The sequence below is a fragment of the Lethenteron reissneri genome, chromosome 24 (genome assembly GCF_015708825.2).
Source record: "Lethenteron reissneri isolate LAM-NWPU_2019-01 chromosome 24, ASM1570882v1, whole genome shotgun sequence".
Classification (NCBI taxonomy): Eukaryota; Metazoa; Chordata; class Hyperoartia; order Petromyzontiformes; family Petromyzontidae; genus Lethenteron; species Lethenteron reissneri.
The window spans coordinates 16,561,826-16,577,468 of NC_083802.1; the positions used below are offsets into that span (position 1 = coordinate 16,561,826).

The 15,643-nt window shown below is 49.4% G+C and overlaps 1 protein-coding gene across 1 annotated transcript in view; it reads right to left on the reverse strand.

Moving 5' to 3' along the window:
- Window positions 1–3,654: 3,654 nt before the first annotated feature.
- LOC133346693 (alpha/beta hydrolase domain-containing protein 17B-like) overlaps window positions 3,655–15,643 on the reverse strand; it is a 33,376-nt gene continuing 21,387 nt past the window's right edge. Inside the window, exon 4 of the mRNA XM_061558489.1 lies at window positions 3,655–7,126. Within this exon, the coding sequence (XP_061414473.1) occupies window positions 6,898–7,126 (229 nt within the window). The 3' untranslated portion in view covers window positions 3,655–6,897. The remainder of the gene's footprint in view (window positions 7,127–15,643) is intronic.

Sequence of the window (15,643 nt, forward strand, 5' to 3'; positions counted from 1 at the left end):
GAGCACCCCCCCCCTCCCCCCTCCGTCTTCCCTTGCTCCTCGACCGGCGATAACTTCAGCCCGGGTGGGAGGGAGGAGGGAGGCGGGAGACGAAGAGAGGAGGGGGGTTGGGGGTGCGGGAGGTGGCGGCGGTGGTGGTGGTGGTGATGCGTGGGGGTTGTGGTTGGGTCACGGACACGGCTGAGCGGTTGGGAGTCTGCGGGGAGCGCGGTCGGAGCTAGGAATGTGTTAGCACAATTTATATATATATATTATATATATAAATTATAACAATATCTCCCCCCCCCCATATAGTTGTACAGACTGTTGGGGTACCACGGTGGTAAGATGTTAACTATCTCGCATGGTATACAGGAAGTCGTGAGTTCGATCCCGACCCTATCCCGCCTGGTGTATATTTGGAGTTTGCGTGTCTCTCTCTCTCCCCGTGGCCGAGTGGATTTATCTCCGGGTCCTCCGGTTTTTCCCTCCACATTTACAAAACACGCGTTAAGAGTATTTGACTGATATAAATGTCCATGTCATAAGCCACTTCGTTGAGCTATCATTCGTGACCTGGTCGCTTCTGAAAAATGAGCTATATATCTCAGTGGGCCTTACCTGGTAAAGTAAAATAATATATCGATTTAAAGCTTTCGTGACTGCAGGGATTCATCTTCTTGGTTCTTTCGGTATAGTCACGTAGAAGGGAAATAATAAAATACAATTCTCACGACGTTTCGGCCACAATGCAAGCAGCCGTCCCCAGGTGAAGAACAGCCGTCCTCAAGTGAAGAACAGCCGTCCTCAGGTGAAGAACAGGTCTGTCGGAAAGACAGCTGCTTGCGTTGTGGCCGAAACGTCGTGAGAATTGTATTTTATAATGTTTTATTTTTATTAATTTATTATTTCCCTTCTACGTAACTTTACCGAAAGAACCAAGAAGATAAAATAATATAGTTTAGCTTAAGCGCTGTTAGCGAGCGCCTATTAAGGCCGAATCGGCACACGAGATGGTAGCGTGGCCACTACCACACCTTTTGCATTTACAGCGCCAATGTTGTTGCACAAAGATCAAAACAACAATCCCCCTAACCGGACTGTTAGGTGCAGGTGATGTTAGCGAGCACCTAATGGAGGATTTAATACTCTCACACATGCCAAGAGGCTGCACAATTAACGCGTGTAATCAGCTAGTTAATTGGACTCCACAGCAGCACCACGGTAACTTGAGGGATAGCAAATAATGCACGCCTGTGTCAAACAAGATACGGACATCCACTCCACGGAGCATTGTGGAGGAAGGCAATGGGCCAGATCAGAGCGTGATATTTAGCCGGAGGCTGTCCGGGGCTGAGCTCCGGAAAATATTCCCTACCCCCTCCCTACCCCCCCTACCCCACTGTTGGGGGTTTGATTGGGGGGTTGAAAGACCCGGATAATAGAGTAATACTGGTAGGAACCTCCTGGTTACACCAGCCCACAGGGGATTATTGTGTTCGTCGTGCATCAAAAAATGGGAAGGCTGGGTGGGGAGGGAGGGGTGGGTCTGTGTTGGGAGGGGCTGGTCACCCCGTGGTGCCCTTATAAAACGCAACGTTTAACCTACTCACGCTGGCTTGTGCCCGCCCTCAGTCTGCCATATTTGCGGAATACACCACGCCGCCGTTGACCCTGGCCATTGACCGAGCAACCCAACGTTCCTACCAGCTCCCTCCGCAGGAATGCGTTTAATCCACGGCTCGGATTTAAATGTTGCCGTAAGGGCCGTGCGAATTACGCCAACTCGCTGTGCTTCAGTCGCTCGGCTCCCTGCTCGTTTGACGTGAGTGTCGCTCCTCCCCCCTCCCTCCCATTGTTCTGGAGGGAGCGATTTCCTTCAACTGCCCAGTAAGCGTTCTTCACGAGCCTCCTCCACAGAGGCTGATCTTGACACCGCTTTGTTACCGGTCATCGGCAAGTCCACTCAGCAAAAAAAAAGTGCTCCTGTACCACATGCAGTCCCCCACCTCCTCTCGAGCCGACGTCGCACATTCTACTCGGCAAAGCGGACGCCTTGGATCGTTTGTACAGCCTGAATGCTCGAGGTTTCAAGGCAACACAGTTGCTGTCGTAGAGGTCTCTATCTTTCCTAAACACACAGAGGGAATGGAGTTCGGGTCAAGAAGACCTGGAGATTCGTGACAAGCCAGATGCCTTCCACATGGCGTTATTCAGCCGATTAAAAAGTAAACCCCGCTCGACTGGCTCACGGAAAAAAAGTCTGCCGCCAAACCAGAGCTAGCCATGAGCACACTGCCCGGGGATAGGAACTCCTCCACAGTCTGAATAGGCGAGCCTCGGGCATTAACACTGACCCTTCTTATGATGCAAAAATTAACCCGTAAAAACAAAGTTTTTCACTATAAATCCTTTATATGCGTGGCGGCTAGAGTCCTCTCGTCCTCTGGCTTGAGATGGCTGCCACCTATGGGTCAGATGATTTCCTGCCACCATTAAGCACTTGGTCATTAAATATAAAAAAAAAATCCCTACAAAGTGTAAAGTTATGGAAAAAAATTTTCACGAAAATAAATTGTCACGCACAACGAGTCTGTGTGGAAATTGTCAGCTCGATTGGATTACGGGAAGTGGGTTAAAAAACGACCGAAATATTTGCACGGTCGTAAGCGCGCAAGCAAGCAAGTGAACTTAATATAAAGGATTTAAAAAAAGGTGTCTTAATTTGGTTGTGAACCTCGGGAGATACTAGCGAACACTAAAACTCCTAAATGTGGCATGGCTTGGATCTTCAAGAATCAACAGTGAACTTCAAAAATGATGACATGCTTTAGTCTGGCTCTATGAGCCTCGGACATTATTGACACGGAACAAAAATAATCCTACGTGAGTTTGTGACCCGAACCAAAACACTAAGAAGAAAACAAAAAATGATAGACCAAACATCTCGATGCGAGATTCAACCTAAAATTGTTGACTCGTTAAAGGATTTTGCGGATAAAGGGGCATTATTATTGTCTGGCATGACTGCAGTATCACTTGGTGCGGATTCTACGTCGCCGGTATCGACGCGTTACGGTTAAAATAACTGTAAATGTGCAACAAATAATATAATTTGCTGCGATGATAATGGTGGTTTCTGCGCCCTCTGATGTAGCAACACGCTGCTTGTCATTCCACTTCTGACGACAGACACAACTTGAAATAGAAGGGGATCACGTTCGAATGTTAAATTTAGACCCAAGGGAGCAAACCAAAACTGTACAAACAGAAAATAACAAACGAGAAATAGCAGAGGCGACAACGCCAACGATTGGAACGGTTGGCTACGTACGGTGCGAAAGAACCTCAACATGAGTAAAACTAATTTTGAATCTGTTTTAACACGTAGGCTTTCGTGAGCAATATCCACACGTAAAAAAAGCCTGTATTATGGAACATTTGAATCCGAGTTTCTTATCCAACCGATCGCAATTCAATGCCACCGCCGGTGTCAGGTATAACTCGGTGGTGCGGCGGGGTCACTTTTCGCAAGCAGACGAATATTTTGTTTTACAGAAAGATTCGTAATAATAATTCACTCGCTGACCAATAACGGAAGGCCGCAGTCGTGTAACCCGGCGTGACGACGGACTTTACGTAACGGCAGTGAAAATCATTCAAACGCGGGCACCTTCGTTTTCTTGTTCCATTTTTTTTATTCCATAAAGAAAAAAAATTGTGCACCCAACAACAGGCAACATTTCGTAAGCGACAAATCGTCCTAACGGTCAACAGAGTCTACGCACGCACACGCAAAATGTGCAATCTTTGGCCGAATGCACGGTTTGTACACAAGGCGCGCTCAAACAATCACATTTACTTCTGCCAAAGTGTTCTCCTTTAATAATAAAAGTCAAACATTCACAATTGAGAAAAAAAGCATTAAAAGGTGGAGGCGTGGTCATACAGCATTCGCTTCGCGTGGTTCTGGCGTGCCGCGCATCAGTAACGAAACGTACCCCTTCGACCGTCGTGTCCGTATATAAAAAAGATGCCGCTGGCAACATCGCATCGCCGTCCAAGATTAGTGTTATTCACTCGTACTTGTGAAACTCCCGTTTTACGTAGCCAACGGTTTCCGTCTCCGTTGATTTTCTTCCAAACGTTTCAGAATAAAATGGAAAAGTGGCGTACCGTTATTCTGTCATCGTGATATATTTTTGTTTTCAAGAATTATTATTTTCTTCTTAAAATAAGTTAAGGTCGCGTTTTTCACGTCCCCGCACACGTCCTGACGGTGCCAGTTCGAGCCCCGCACGTTCAGAAGCGTTCAGCCATTTGGTTCCACCACCTCTAACCAAGCACGGGTAAAGGGGGGGGGGGGTGCGGATTGTTTGCCCCCCTCCCCTCCCCACCGCAGCCCCCCAGAAAGAAAAAAACCCGAGGAGAAATTCCACCAAAGCATTAAAACCCTTCAATGACACGGCATGGACGGCACGAATCACGCTCACGGGGGATGGGGGGGGGGGGATGAGCCACACTCCAAAATTGGTCCGTTCGGTTACATTGCGGCCCGCCCTTTTCCCCGAGTACAAACAACCCTAAGGCGGGCGATAGCTAATGAGAGTCCCTCTTTATTAGGCGATTATTAGAGACCCAGGGACGTTTAGAAGAGATTGGGTGGCGACGGCTGGCGGGGGCATTTTCCCCAGGCCTCGCACAAAAAGAGGGCCCCACAACGGGCCTTGCAAAAGAGGGCCCCAAGTGGCATTCTGCCACGGACCTCCAGCCACCCCCCCCTCCCCTGCCCGTGCCACCAGGAACTTCTAAGGCAGCTCCGCACAGATCCATTCATATCCCGTTGTTTGTTGCTGTGGTTATTAGCGTTGTTATAACTTTGTTTTTAAACAGCTGCCAAACGTTGTTTATTCGTTATTGGGATAAAGCCACTCGGCAGGCCTGCAAAGGGATGTAAACAGTCGGGGCATCAGCAAAAAAAAGGGATAAAGGGGAGAACAGAAATATCAGCATCACAAAGATTAACAGCTCACCAATTAATACACATGACTTTTACACACCAGTACCTGTCAAATTCATTAAAATCTCCTAACAACAACAAAATGCTTTATTATTAATAAAAAAAAGTAAAAAAAAAACACACAACCAACCATATTTCATCGAGCGCTTTAGACTATGAAAAAAAAAAACATTTCCAATAAGTTCACAATGAGCACCACGGGATAAAGGCTCAATATGTTTCACGACAGTACACAATGTAAAAAAAAACCCAACACTTAAACGCAGTAGCAATTGGCATTCAAAATATACGCAACTTAAAAAAAATCACGTGGTCCGCTTATTTAAACATACATTGCAGAGGTCCGTTGGTTTTTCTCACGAAGTTTTAACGAGTACCTGCAATCGACTTCCTGCAACCGTGTGTTCACCAAGAGATGAGATTAGTTTTTTTTTCTTTCTATTAAAGTCGCTAAACATGCACAAAAACAGCTACCAAAAAGAGAGAAATAGCGAAAATAATTTTCAAACTGCACGGTTTCGCACGCTCGAGAGAGAAATCGAACCTCCTTCCACCCACCCCCTCCCCCCCGATGTTGTTTTCCCGAAGCAGTTGCATATTTTTTTTTGCATCGTCAAAGCACAGGCGGATAAATACTTTCAACGATCATCAACATATCTTGTTAGCGATTTATAAACCACGGCACAAAAGAAAAGAAACGTTCCTTAAATAAATGTAACAATTAGAAGTGAATTGTTTCCTACACTGCTGTCGCTTCTACATGCAGATGAAATGCCGTAGGCGGACACCTCCTTGATTTACGCACTTGCAAGAAAAACCGTAAGTCTCAATGCAGCAGGCTATTTGAATGCGTCTTCCGTTTCTGCAGTCGACAGCGCTTGTTGTTAATTTCCCTACCAGAACCGAGGTGAGGGGGGGGGGGGGGGTTTAAAAGGGTGCGCCACGCTCCAGCACCTGAGATATTCCTCAACGACTCGCTTTTGCGTCTCTCTCTCGCTCGTGTTTCTTGTGCAACTTGTGTGTGTGTGGTTTTTGTTTTTCGACAGCAGGGCACGGACGTTGTGTTTTTAAACCTGTACACACATTCAACCGATAACGAGAAATCGCACACACCCCCACCACCACCCCCCCTCTTTCTCCGTCGGCGAACCGCAAAACACTAAAAATCAGGCGTCACAGCGTTTCACAGCTCGTTTGATAAGGCCTTGCGCTACACTTTTGTACAAACTCGCAAAATATTGAGATCCCCCCTTCTCTCTCTCCCTCTTGGCTCTCTCCACTTTCCTCATCTCTTCTCTCCTCTCTCTTCTCTCCTATCCCTTCCTCTCCTCTCTCATCATCTCCTCTCTCTTCCTCTCCTCTCTCTCCTCTCCCGCGCGACCAGACTTCCCAAGGCGAGACGAGTTGCTTAAGCTCGCGCTCTCTCCGAAACGAGAGCAAGTTTTACTGCATAGTTTTGTGTCTGCTCGAACACACAGGACCACGCGACGACTGCGCACCGTTTTGACTATAAACATTTCACAGCCGGCTTCACAGGAATGACAACAACGAAAAACAGGAGAGAGAGGTAGGAAGGGAGAACACACAAAGGAAAAGAGAGAGATCTGGCCACAGGAGAAAAGAACAGAAAAATAAAAACCCCACAAAAATAACAGTCATGCTCTTATAAACAAGTGGCAATGTGAACCACTATCTTTTCGTCAGTGCCCTTTGTTTACATGATTACTGGAAAGGTTGTAAGTTGTGCGCTTTCGCCAAGCTCCCCGCGCTTGCCACTCGTAACACACCAACCAGTCCAACGTTGCCAGTCCCTCTTCCTCTGGAACCTTCAAAGGTTTTGTGGTTTTGTTGGCAGCGGTGGTGGTGGTGGCGGCGGCGGTGGCCGCGACCTTCGGGGGTCAGGGCACGCTCCTCTGCGGCAGTTCCTGCGTCACAAAGCGCTTGAGGCGCTCCAGGTACTGGCCGTAGAGCTCCACGTCGTTGTGGCCGGCGCCCTCCACCCAGAGGGGCTCGACGGCGCGCTGGCAGCGCTCGTACATGGCCAGTCCGTGCGAGAAGTCGATCACCTCGTCCTCCGTGCCGTGGATCACAAGCACCGGCGACGACACCTGAGAGATTTTGTCGATGCTGTTGCCCGGATTCGGCCCGTGGCGGGACAGGGGGGTAAAGTCGCCGTCAGGTGGGTGGGTGGGTGGGTGGGCAGGTGGGTGGGCAGACAGACGCGGGTGCGTGCGTGAGTGTTGGAAAAGGGGGTGGGGAGGAGAGAAAACGCATTCGGAAATGAGAACAGCTTCGGAGAGATACCGCTGCGTAATTTTTCGTGGGTTACGCTGCCACAACTCTCCGATAAAGTTAGGGTTGGACTCGCGTGTCGTCCGGCATAATGTCCTGACGAGCTCCTCCCTGTATGTGGAGCGAAACATCAGACGTGACGAATAGCACGCCGCACGACCTGTAAACATATCAGACAGCTACGCTGAGATAAACAGAAATCATTTCGCGATGGTGTCAAATGATCCAAGCATCGCCCAGGCTCGGATAAGCATCAGACGGTGCTTATCCACATTGGCGATTTACACCAGGAACGGACATTTATTCCTTCCTATGGCAAGTCATATTATTGGGGTAAATGCTTTAGACTTGTGCGATTACGGAAAGTGTCTGTGTACCAGTACACAGTATCCACAAACAGAGGTTAACACTGTATATCTGGTGGCCGGTGTATTGCCAAATGCAGCGTGGAAGAACAGCCACTGAAGAACAGTGCCTTAGAGTTGGGCAAACACCTTGACTGGCGCAAAGAGACGATCGCCGAATCTGAAAGAGTGCCTTCGCTTGGCGGGAGGTTGCTCTCAGCTACTGCTGCTCCCACTGGAACTTCCTTCTATCCTCATGCCATCCACACTCCTGAGGGCCCCTGTTTGTGTTCAGGCTCAAGGACCCTCTTCTGCCGATGACTGCCTCTTTATGAAGCGTCTTCAAATGCACTTTGACTATAAAACATCTGGATACCCTATTTAATAACCAAAAAAAACCTTTCTTTAGATGAAATGCGCCTTACAAATGCAAATGATTATTATCATTTCCAGATGGGTGCGCTTTCCCCTATTTGTACAGTGTCTTCCGAGGCGTTCACACCTAAATGCTCCATAAATCACAACTGCCTTGCAAGTGCAATTGCATCGGAGCAACTCGTACGCCCATTGGAGTGTGGGCAATCATTCCGCTGCATGCAAATCGATTTCTACTAGCGCCCTGATGTGAATCCCTTCTCCCTCCCCCCCCCAACTCCCACACCCACCACAAGATGCTGCTTAGCCTTCACGCGTTTCACCTTGGGGGAGCGCGCGTGTGCGCTGCAGTATTTGCGGCGACATCTTTCCCGCGCATCATGACGTGCTCGAGTTAAAAAGGTTGACACTCACGATTGCGCCAACGGCTTTTAATTCCAATTCCTTTAAAATTATACAACAAGGTGGGTCAACTTGAAAGCACGTGATGTCACGGGACATTCTGAGTCATATTTAGTTATGTCCCGACTGAACGATCTGTCCTCATATTTCTTTTTGCTTTACCCCTCCGGACAAACATCCCGCCGACGTCACCGGTCGCCCCCACCACCCCCTTTCCACGCGCGCGGGATGCGCGCCGTGTCTTCTCAGCGCCGGCGATCGGCGCCACTCTCACAGGTATTAGAGCCGAACAATAACAACGGGCAAACAAAGCCGTGAGAGGAAACAAAGGAACGTCCGAAAGGAAATCACATTTTAGAGCAAGTTCTAGACAAATAAATGTACAAGCCCACGAGAACTTTAGCCTTTCTCAAATAAAAAAAAATGCTCCTGCCGCTCTCTGCCGTATGGCGCTTAAAAAGCCACCGACGAAACATAGCGGCACGTGCTAAACAGCTTCGTAGCTCAACGGATTTCTCTAGTGCAAATCAAGATTCTGATTTAGTTTTGATCATCCATTCGAAGGCATCAACAGCCTCTTCATGTACAGTGCTCATGCCTCCCCTGCATACACAGATAATAATGGGCAGCAACTCACCACAATCACAACAGTGCGGGACCAGCTCCCATCATCTACATAACGACGTCAAGGTCAAGCGTTTTCACCCCAAACCTCTGCCCCCCCAAATTACCAGCAATAACAACATTTTGAGACGATTGCAGCAGATTCTGCCCCTCTTAGAGTTCCTTCCCCTTCCCTTATGAAAGCAAAATTTTCACGTCACTCCTGGCAAACAACGCCGTCAGGCCAGCGGCGTCGGCTCTCCCCACACAGGGCCCACGGAGCGCCCCCCTCCCCCCCCCCCCTCGGCTGCAGAATAAACTTTTGCCGGAGAGAGGTGGGGAACCGGGGCTGTGTTTTCAATTACTCGCAAATCCCCCCCTCCATCCTCTCCGATGGGCCTCGGAGAACTGCCAAATTGATATTAGTTGCAGCTTAAGCGTTTGTATTTAATATAATGGTCCAAGAATTCAACCTTTCAGCACTTTTGCTCCCACAGCAACCCATCCTGCACGCTGCACAACACCCTTGCTCCCACCCCCACCTCCGGCCCCCCTCCCTTTCCATCAGCCGAATAACAGGATTCAAGTTTTCATGATGGCAAGACTTTATAGCGAAAAGAAAAGGGCGATGCTGGCTGGGCGTGCAGGAAACGCGGTGTTCAGCTCTGCAGGGTTTTCACAGCCAGCGTGACCGCACGTCGGACGCCGAGGTGCAAGCAGACACGACCCCTTTACGGGCACAGTTGGCGTAGGAGACTGCAAGGTTTGCAATTAAATTGGGGGGAAATGTGTCGAGCTATTTAGTTTCTGTATATATCTGCAAACTATTAGGGCACCTTATTTAGCGGTGGCGGTGCGAGTGCCCCTTTATGGTCTGGACGGCCAACGATGATTAAACTGCGAGTTTATCGGTATGCGGAGGTGGGGGGGGGTGTAAACGACGCGTCGGATCGTCGATTGATAATCTATTCTTGAGCTTCCAATACACACATCGAATCGAACTTCTTTCGCACCGTACGTAGCCGACTATGCTAATCAAGAGATGCGAGGGAATCGGAGGGGCTGCGTTGTAAGCAGAGGTCGGTGCGGCAAAATCCATTATCGCACAGTACTCAGCTCCAACATTGACAGGCGCTCCGCCCCCCCCCCCCACCGCCGCCTTCACTGACCAGCACGGCGAAGTTTTGTAAAGTAAACTACGTAACCCATGCAGTGGGGGGGGGGGGGGCTCATCCAGCAGTGTATTGACACAAAGAGTTGTACATGTTAAATACGCTGTATGCAATGGACTCGGGTAACCCCTGCAGCCAGCCACTGGAGCGTATGCTACCATTCACAGCTACGGTATGCAAAAGAATCGAAGCGGGAATCAAATGGCAACCCCTGAATCGCGATAATCCATTGACCCACGGGGGGGGTGAGGGTTAATGGCTGCACGCTCCACTGATCGTGCTCATGTGGTACTTTAAAACAAAAAATACATCGCGCACTGCATCATTCTGCAATGCACGTAGTTTTTTTTTTACCCAGAAGGGAAACTTGACAAATTTTTGTAGAGTAGCGCTCGCTGAACCTGAGTGTACAGTGCAAGAACGCGAATCTTGGCAGAGGATGCTGCCCCTGAGACCAGGGGTCTGGCTCCTTTACAACCAGAACCCCCCTCGTCGACCCCCAACCACACCTCCGCCAGCTAAGGGCTACACGGCAGCTCTCCTAAACCACACACGTACACACGCCAACGCACGCAAGAATGGGCACACACACACACAGTTATACAATAAAGACCGAGATCCTCCATGTTGCCTTTAACAGACTGTTTGAGCACACACGTATGTGCGCATATGAACGCGTGCACACAAAGACAAAGATCCCCCAGTATAGCCTGAACAGACTGTAGGGGCAAGTGCTGTTAGCGAGCACCTATGAAGGCCGGCACAGCACACGAGGGGGTGGGTGGCCAGCAGCACGCCCGACCGCCTTCGTCTCCCCAGTAGCGAAGTTTACATACCGCACCGGGTACTCATTTGAGGCCGAGTCAACCTAGGCGAGGCCCAGGACCGTTTCAGATAATCGTCAGCGGTGTTGGTCGTGAGCAGGAATCGAACTCTGGTCGCCGGGTTCGTAGCGCAGCTCTTCAACCGCTTACACTGCCGCTCCCCAAATACGCGCACGCAGACATATGCACAGGCGCACGCGCAGTGCTCTCAACAACGGAGCGTCTTGTCTATTGTTTCTAGCGGTGGCTGGGAGAGCCGCTCCTGCATAAGCAACCCGCGGCAGAAGAACAACAAACGCCACCTAGAACGGGGCAAGGAGGCCAACGTCTGACTGCAGGGCAGGGTTTGTTCTGCTTAACAGGCGGCAAGGATCACAGAGGAATCTCGTGCCGATTTCAACACTGGGCCATTGTGAGAAAGCAATCGCGCTGGATCCCAGCTGTGCAAAGGATTCCCGAGGTCAGCTTCTGAGCAACACAGATCACAGATGGAGTGGGGAGAGGGGGGGGGAACTGACAAGAGCGGCGGCCGAGCGTCAGCGGCGGACACCCCGGGGCAGGCAGAACTCACGAACGAGGATGGGCAGAGCTTTTAACGAGAGCACCTCGGGAAGCGCGGACAACGGTCGGGCAAGAAAGCAACCGCCAGCATCGCTTCATCATTGCATTTTTACAACTTTGTTTTATAGCCCTTTTGTCAAAAGCATTGCTGTGCTGGTCATGGGGGAAATTCGAGCACACTTCACCACACTGGTTAGTTGTGCTGGTTGGTGAATGTGTGGTGTAGTGGGAGGCAGAACCAGTTAAGTAAATCACTCGCCGCTGAAATTAGCCACGGTTGGTAATTGAACTCGAGTCGTTGCGTGACCACCAGACCACCGCTACACACCTCTTACCATCCTATTACCAGAACAAAAAATCCTCAACGTAATCGTCAAAATCACTGCGTTAAATCTCAAAATTCTGTCATAGGTGACGTTTCGGGTGATTGTTTACAGCACATTGAAAGGCCAGAGGGGTAGAGTAGTTAATAGACAATACACCTGAGCTCCCTATTAGCACTTTAGGCAATTTTATTTATTTTGGTATCCTGACCCCCATTGCACCATCCCACCCACCCTTTCCCACACACCAATTTCTTCCCAAAGGAACTAAAAAAAAAGGAATCACAATTACGAGCCACGCTAAACAAAGACACCTTGAGGTTCCCACGCAAATCGAGTGCGGCGGCGGCGGAGGGAGACGCTGGAGATTGTGCAGCAATGAAAGCCAGACCCTGGGCAAATGTCAGAGCATTTCGACGATGCTGCGAGCGCGCAGACGGCTCGCGATCATCCGCGAGAGTTCGGCTTTTACACGCTCAATGATCCCATTCATCTAATTATTGCAGCCAAAGAGCACGTGTAATTGTTGCGCTGATCTTCCCCCCCCCCCCCACAAAGGAAATTCATGGTGGGGGGGGGGGGGGAACCCCCATTTTTCTCACCACCACGGAGTCATATGGTGCACATGGAACTCACGTTTGAGTGATTTATCCCACGCGGGTTAAAAAGCTAAAACGTAATTTACCAATTCAAGTGCAATAACCCGGGGAATACGGGCGGACCATATGGCGCCATTATTTTTAGCTGCAATGCAAAGGAAGAAACGGGGGGAAAAGTGGGGTAATAAAACTGCTTTTAAAAAAACACACACACAACGCAGATGCGCAAAAAACACACAAACTCTAAATTCCAGAGAGGTTCAGCATGTGCTTAAGTACACCACTATGGTGGGCATTGCTCTCCAGTGAAGTCATACAAAACTTCAACGATGGCGTCGAGATGGATCAAATTTTGAAACGCTGCACATCCTCGTTTTTTCTCCTTCTCTTCACATATCATCTTTGGAACAAGAGAACGGGCACCCCGATCCCTCCTGCACAAGCTCCGTCTCTTTCGGACGGCTGACAGCCAGAAGCCCTTGACTTACGAGCAAGTCACGCAAAAGTCAACAACCTTGGATGGAAACCTGGAGCCGTCGCTCATATCAGCCCCTCCGTCCTCACCCAGCACTACCACCCACTCAGCAACCCAGCCACACACCCACCGCTTGCCCGGCAGGGCCACCCCCCCTCCCGTGTCTCTCAGACCCAACATCGATCACGCCCTCAACAGAGGAAGCAGAACTCTGCACCGACGCTAACAGCTGGGGGGAGTGTGGGCACCTACATTCGTCACGTAGCGGTGTTGTCATGCACAATCGGTAATTACAGCACAAGGACATGATTGAGCTATGGATTCGCGCCCAAGGCAGGTCTCTGCACAAAAACTACTTGAACACCCGAGTAAATAAAACCAAAGCGGGATTTTTAATTGACAGCGATGCATTGCTCAACCGTAAACAGGTGTAACTCGGGGTGTGTTTGTTTTTTCAATGATCCAATTATTTAAGTAATTTTCAAGCGGCACGCCTTCTCCAACTCGGTTTGTTGGCAACAACAGAATACGCAAAACAAGTCAGTTCAGATATTAAAAAAAGACTGCAAGTGCGTTGCGCCCAAAACCACAAAGTATTTAATTGGAAATTCGACAATATTCGCGACCAATTGGGCATAATAATTGTACATCTAAACGTCAATCCACTGCTGGATGAGGGCCTCAACCAAGCCGCGTGGGTTGTGGCAGTTATTTAACCATAATTCGCCACGCTGGTCTGTGCTGGCTTGGCGAAGATGGAGAGCATATCCGCAGGTGCACAGAAGTACAGGAAAATGAAGCATTCGGCACGGCACCTCCGCTGCCTACCACATAGCGTCACGGCCTATAACAATCCGTTAATGCGTGTGGTCGTCATACGGTCCAAGCACCATCAAGGCTTATATATCCTGCTTAGCTTCCGAGAACCAACGAGGCGGAGCGCCGTTCACGGTTGTTTTTGTCGGAGGCCCTCGTACGTTTTGTACAATATCCACGATCAAATATTTACTTTTTGAAGGTAACAATATCGACTCGCGGCAAACTGTTTTTGTAACACCATGCCGTCTAAAATGAAAGGGGAACGACGGACACACGCAACGCGGCCAACCCGTGTCTGGCAGAGGGGGTCCTCTCCCAGAGAATGGACGTGTGAAATCAAACACCGCGCCATCGAACCAAACCACACAGCGAGCAGCTGCTGGAAAAGGGGCAAGGGTGGAGGGGGCCTCGGTGAGAAGGTTTATCAAGGGAGTTTCCTTCAGACAGGAAGCCGCTCTGCGAAGTACCTCTGGCAGGGGCGGCCGCTGGGGAGCCGTGAGAAAGGGCAGCGCGCGCGTGTGCGCACACGATCGCGTACGCCGCGTGCATCCGCGAGCGCGCGTGCGTTACATGGCATGTAAAGCAATTCACCTCCCGGCACGCCGCCGCCGCAGCGCGCACACACTCCCGCAGACAGCGTGACAAATTGTCACGGTTCGTGGTTTGTCACGATTTGTCACGATTCAATTCAAGAGCAGATTCTTCTTTTTTTTGGCCGTCTCTTGCTTTTAAAAGACGCAACGATGCATCATGCCACGCGACGATGGATTGACGGGAACGACCGCAATTGATTTTCGTGCTCACGATATACACGTATCAAATTGTGCGTCGAAATATAATACACTTATCATCGGGATGAGGCCCTCATCCAGATGATAAAAGGTATTCACATCAATGTTCCTTACCATTGATGGACAAAATACCAAGTTTCTGGACTCAAAACGTGAACGAGCTGCCTTTGATGGAACCCATTTCTCGGCTGCCCTGAGTGGTTGGGTCTCGCTCGGTCACCAATTACATGACACAAAAAACGATCGCAAGTAGTCTGGTTTTTCATTCAATCCAGGCAAGCAGCTCCGAGGATTAAAATTTATCAACGTATCGGATGGCTGACATGGCCGACACGTAGCGAATCGCTCTCTCGCGGAGGGCACGAAGTTGTGCCACGCGGTGTCGGGTAACCGAGGGCCGGCTGAAGTAGATTTGTGCAGCCTTCTCTTCCGGAACCACTTCCTGACGCGACGGGACGCGCGGCTAACTGAAGGTGATCTCTAAAAAATTAACCCGTAAAAACAAAGTTTTTCACTATAAATCCTTTATATGCGTGGCGGCTAGAGTCCTCTCGTCCTCTGGCTTGAGATGGCTGCTACCTATGGGTCAGAAGATTGCCTGCCACCATTAAGCAATTGGTAATTAAATATAAAAAAAAAATCCTAAAAAGTGTAAAGTTATGGAAAAAAATGTTCACGAAAATAAATTGTCACGCACAACGAGTCTGTGTGCAAAATGTCAGCTCGATTGGATCACGGGAAGTGGGTTAAAAAACGACCGAAAGATCTGCACGGTCGTAAGCGTGCAAGCAAGCAAGCAAGTGAACTTAATATAAAGGATTTAAAAAGACGGTTCATTTTCCCAGCAACGAAGACTTTGCCAACACACGTGGGATATAGCTGGCAATAAAATATATTTTAAATGTAAATGATTTAAAATAAGAAGCTAGATAGCCGTTTGTAGATTGCTTGTGGGGTCGGGTGCTCCTGTGCCGTGTCGGTTTTAATCGATTTGGTCCCGATGCACAACAACCAAATAACCCAAAGCGCCGGAATCTCGTCAGATCTCAGAAACTAAAGTAACG